Raw genomic sequence first — 6,000 nt, 5'->3', positions numbered from 1 at the left:
AAGCTGTAAGCCATAATCATTAAAATTATAACAAATAAAGGCTTGAAATATCTCACTTTGCATGTAATGAGTATATATAATATATTAATTTCACCTTTTAAGTTGAATTACTGAAATAAATGAGCTTTTGCACAATATTATAATTTTTCGAGTTTCACCTGTATATGTATGTATATATATATATATGCTGTGATAAGATATATTTGTATATATATCCCATATTGTAGCTTTAAATATTATTCGTATTTTTAAACATTACAGTTTGTAACTTTTTACTGTGTTGAAACTATAGGCCATTACTTTTTAGATAAATAATTCTTAATACTGTAAGAAATCATTTTTAAAGATAAAGATTATGCTAAACTACTTAGTTCCCCCAGTAAATGTTAACATTTACTGCCTTTTAATGTCGCCTATTTTATTACATCCAGAAAGGTAAACCCCATTGATCCATCAGGCCTACATTTATGTCTTGTAATATTTTACAACATACGTAGCCTACTATTTGTCTTGACAAATAATAAAACACTTAATTGTGGACATTACTTCCACCAAACCAACAGAAAGGCAAATCTCAAGATCCCCGAAAAAGCAACAGGGTTAAACCTGTATGTATATAGTTTTGGATATTTAGAGTATCAAAGAAGCTTTTGACCACAAATAAAAAAGAACCACATGACAGATTAAACAATAAATTCAATTTATTTTGACGCTCAATTCAAGATTACACAAACACTGGAAAAAGTAACTGTTCATGTAAATCAAGATGAACCGATGGGCTATGAATGGGGCATTTTTAGGTTATGCTTGTAAAATATTCATGACTTGAAACTTTATCTTGCAAGGATAGGGACATGACTTTATCATAAAAGGTATCATAAGCAAGATTAGGGAATATCATGACACAGTTGGCACAACAAGACTGTTTACAATTTTGCCAAGACTTTAAAGAAAAAAAAAGTATGCATTGTTAATCTGCGTAATGAATGAGAAAATGCCAGCGAGGTAATGGATGCCCGCCACATAGCGGATGAATAATTGAGCGTCTGGGGGAACAGGAGAGCTGGATGAGATCGGATGCTGCATCTGTGTCACTGCACTGGCTTCTCTCCGCCACGTCACCCAGACACAGAAGAACAGGTGTGTACTTCCAGTGGCCAACTGCAATGCCATTCACTTATTCACCAAACCAATTTGAACTGGGGAATTCAGTGGTGCTCATATAAAAGGACTTCATACGATTTTTTTTTTTTTTGCTTGTCCAATTTTTTTTTGTCTTACATTTTCTTCTAATACTGAGTTTGAAAATCATTGGTATCAACAGCTATATATGGATCTATATATTGAATAGAGCATTAAAGTGTTGAACTCTTATTGTTTAGTTGACGGGCAGGTGACAGCGGCTCTCAGACGCCACAGCTGATGAAGATTAGGGGTCAGCCAAGGTGAAAGTTCCTGCCATCGACTGCGAGCATCAACTTTCCTCAAGTTGATGTGATCATATGGAGATTTTCTTTAAAAATATACATTTTTATAGGGGAATATACATCATGCGCATTATTTGAACACAATAAGGGATCATACGAAATGCATATTTTTTGTTTAGTACTGATCTGAATAAGACATTTTAAGATGTTTACATATAGTCCACAAGACAAAAAAAAATGCTGAATTTATAAAATGACCCCATTCAAAAGTTTACATACCCTTGATTCTTTATACTGTGTGACGTTACGGCTATTTTTTGTTTTTGTTTTATGATGGTTGTTCTTGAGTCCCTTGTTTGTCCTGAGCAGTTAAACTGCCCAATGTTCTTCAGAAAAACCCTTCAGGTCCAGCAAATTCTTCAGTTTTCCAGCAGCGTTTGCATATTTGAACCCTGTCCAGCAGTGACTATTGAGATCTTTTCACACTGAGGACAACTGAGGGACTCAAACACAACTAATAAAAAAGTTTCAAACATTACTGATGCTCCAGAAGGAAACACAATGCATTAAGAGCCGGGGGTTGAAAACTTTTGAACAGGATGAAGACGTCCAAATGAAATAGAATATACAATATACATTGATCTTCAAATTCAAAAAGTTTTCAACCCTGGCTCGTAATGCATATAGCACTATATTCATTTAGTATTTTACTAATACACTAAATAACTACACAGCATAGGCCTATTTCTAATGATTATGGAAATAATGTAAGCTGTAAATGATTGGTCTTCCTGCGCATTGAAATAGACAAAAATGTTCTATGATTATCCATTACATTTGATGTAGCCTACTCTGAAATTACAAGTTCAGGAGATACTATTATTTATTGTGAAGTTTAAGAACAAACTGTCTACATCTGGTTTTCCATTTTTAAAATCACACACAAAAAAATAATAAAAGTATTATAACATATATAATGCATATAACATTGTTATTGATTTTTTTTAACACTTTAAAAACTGTTTTCGCAATGAATAATAAAACGATTAACAATAACATTTTATTTATCAATTCCGTTTACATTTTAAACCAAGTAAATTGACATGAAATTACAATATATTATTTCATTTCAAATAAATAGGAAAAATAAAATAATTGAAAATAAATTAAAGATATATCTTTTTTTTTTCTATTCGCTGATGAGTAAAATTATTGAAATACTGGCTAACATTTTTCATGTGGTAAGTAGCCTATCCTACAGAAGCTTAAGCTTTCCCGTCTCGCATCTTGTAAGTTGAATAGAGGAACAGGTGGAGGCGGGAGGGCGGTGTGAGGAGTGTGTGTGTGTGTGTGTGTAGAGCCCGGGAGGCGCTGCCAATGGAAACCGCACACACGAGGAGCGTCGAGCCAGAGCGCCGCGTCGCCTCCATGTCAGGTCCACTCACCTGCAAGGTGCGCACCGAAGATGATGGCCATGAACGGCAAGCAGCACTTCTCCATGCACCCTGCGCTGCACCCGAGCTCCGAGGGCATGCGGCGGGTGTGTCTACCTGCCCCGCAGGTACGTCTCGCGCTAAACTCCTCGTATTGTCTCCATTCTGTCACTTTGAGGTGTTTTGAGTTGCTCCAGCTTCCATCCCTCCCTCCCCAGCCTCTCCTTTCTTTCCCTCTGACTCCCTCTCTCCCTCACCCACATGCCTATCCAAGCAAAGCTGCTGCTTTCATATTAATTTTTATGACCTGTGCTTTTGAGGAGGGTGCTTGGGAATGTTCTTTAATCCAGAGTTGACACAATTCCCCACTGACTTCCATGTGCGCGCTCTTCCCTGCAGCTCCAGGGCAATATATTCAGCGGCTTTGATGAGAGTCTGCTGGCCCGCGCTGAAGCTCTGGCAGCGGCTGACCTGGTGTCTCACAGTCACGGCAAGAGTCACCCTTTCAAGACGGACGTCACCTACCATACCATGAGCAGCGTGCCCTGCACCTCTTCTTCGTCCACAGTGCCCATATCCCACCCGTCATCCAACCTGCCCTCGCACCACCACCACCACCACCACCTCAGCCACCAGACCCTTGAGGGGGATCTGCTCGACCACATTTCCTCGAGTTTATCGGTCAGCGGCATGGGTGCGCCGCCGGAGATGAGCACTCAAGCCCACCAGCACCACCTGCAAATGGGTCACTTACACCAAGCCATGGCCATGGGCCACCCGCACGCCCTGTCGGTCCACAACGGGATGGCGTGCGTCAACGACGTGGAGTCCGATCCCAGAGAGCTGGAGGCGTTCGCGGAGAGGTTCAAGCAGCGGAGGATAAAGCTCGGAGTGACCCAGGCTGATGTGGGCTCTGCCCTCGCTAACCTCAAGATACCGGGGGTCGGCTCGCTGAGTCAGAGCACCATCTGCAGGTTCGAGTCCCTAACGCTTTCCCACAACAACATGATCGCCCTCAAACCCGTTCTCCAAGCCTGGCTGGAGGAGGCTGAAGCGGCTTACCGGGAGAAAAACGGGAAACCGGACCCTTTTAACGGGAACGAGAGGAAACGAAAGCGAACGTCCATCGCGGCTCCGGAGAAGCGATCGCTCGAGGCGTATTTCGCCATCCAACCGCGACCGTCGTCGGAGAAAATCGCGGCAATCGCGGAGAAGTTGGATCTAAAGAAGAACGTGGTTCGGGTTTGGTTCTGCAATCAACGGCAAAAACAGAAACGGATGAAATATTCAGCAGTGCACTAAAGCTGTTAGAGCAAAGGAGACATTTTAGGAACACCACAGGGATCTAAATTTCTTCTTTTAAGCATTATAAGCCTATAAAGACATTTCATAATTGCCTCCACAATTGATGTAACCAGTGTGCGAATTATTCCACGGGGTCTCCAATAAAAGCGTGTCTACCCCTCAAGTCAAAACACGAGGTTTCTGTGTAAAGGATCTGTATTTTTACGTTTCAGTTTAACCTAAAAAGTTAGTCATTTTGGTTTGTGCGAGATCGAGAAACCTCAACCCGAAAGTTAGAGGCAGAAATGTCTCAATCCACGAAGGCCATCGAATAATTCGCACACTTTGACCTTTTAAACAAACTTGAAATGATATTGATTAATCTGTGATCACAGTTTACATTACAGAGTTCATGTTACTTTGTATTTAGCTATACGAGCAAGCAAAACTAACGAAAAACATGGAGCACTTAATGTGTAATTATTTTATGAAGCTGATTGTGCACCATGCACTGTGTAACATGGGCATCGTAATGTAATTTTTATTTTTTTATTTTAGTAAAACAAAATAAATATTAATTTACCACTACATTATAAAACAATACTGTTTGATCCTTAAAAGCTTTAATTTGAAATAATCAAACTCTGAATACATTTATAGGAGACTAACTGAACGGCTACTAAACAACTTTGTTTCAGTATTATCACACGTAAAATTATATTTTGAAGTGTGTACGTGTGTTTTTTGGTATTTAAAGACTTATTTATATTACTATACAATTTGCGCACAAGTTACGATAGTAGGCTATCACATGAAATGTCCATTGAAATGTGTGTATAGCGTTTGTAATATTCGTTTGAATGTCTTGTCATGATGTGACTGCATACATGGTGGAAATCACGTTCTCACAAAACGTCACTAAATATATATTTTATATTAATATTTTTCGATCATCAGTCGAAGTGATCCTAATATGCAAAAACTGATGGTGTAAAGAATGCTGCTATTTGATTTGCATTATGTAGCCACTGCAATCACTCTCACTTTAAACTCCACTTTGCAAAATGTGTGACTTTGAATGTTATTTAATAAATTGTTGATTTTTTTGCAAAACCTCTGTGGACTTTTTTTTATCATTATTTTAATTACACATAGGCTATATATATATAAAAACACAAAAGACAAAAACAAAACAGGACAACGTGTCTGGTTTCGTATCACGTCAGGATAAAATAATAATAATAATAATAATAGGCCTACTGTAATTTTTATATATAGCCTATATATAAATATATGCACCATTTTCATCTTACATAAACAATATTGGCCTACAACGAAGCGTCAAAATCCTTGTAATATCATTAATTTTTAAGACTTGCGTTGTTTTATTAATAAGCTTCAGTTCAATTGTGATTAAACATTAATGAAATAATATAGACCAATCACCATATAATTTAAAGAATATTTACATAGAGAGAACAAAGAGAAGAATTGAAGCCAACTTTATTTCCCCCTCTTTTCTATCTCTGGTTTTCCAACTTTAAGAATGAGACACCGCTGAATAATAAATGTCTGTCACGGCTTTTGTGCAGAGAGGGATTTGAAATTATTAAGTAATGGCGATGCAATATTAATTGTATATTGGTATAAAACAGGCAGAGAGCTGAAGGGAGAGTTGTTAGTCAGGAAACGCTTCTTACAGGCTCAAGGGAAGGAGAAGAGACGCTGTTCAGGTAAGACGACGATCGTTAGTTCACTGTCATGTTTCAAGAAGTAATTGTGAAGTTATGTTAAAGACGACGCTGTAGATTTACATGCATTACTGAATACAAAATTATAATAATAACAACAACAAA

The 6,000-nt window shown here is 38.3% G+C and overlaps 1 protein-coding gene across 1 annotated transcript; it reads left to right on the top strand.

Moving 5' to 3' along the window:
* Positions 1-2,823: 2,823 nt before the first annotated feature.
* Positions 2,824-5,253, top strand: pou4f3 (POU class 4 homeobox 3). The gene is made up of 2 exons (XM_079586559.1): positions 2,824-2,988; positions 3,260-5,253. Exons 1-2 carry the CDS (start codon positions 2,893-2,895, stop codon positions 4,160-4,162), a joined length of 999 nt encoding a protein of 332 aa, XP_079442685.1. The 5' UTR covers positions 2,824-2,892; the 3' UTR covers positions 4,163-5,253.
* Positions 5,254-6,000: the final 747 nt, after the last annotated feature.

This window comes from Phoxinus phoxinus (genome assembly GCF_949152265.1).
Source record: "Phoxinus phoxinus genome assembly, chromosome: 17".
NCBI lineage: Eukaryota > Metazoa > Chordata > Actinopteri > Cypriniformes > Leuciscidae > Phoxinus > Phoxinus phoxinus.
This window is presented reverse-complemented; position numbering and strand designations above follow the sequence as displayed.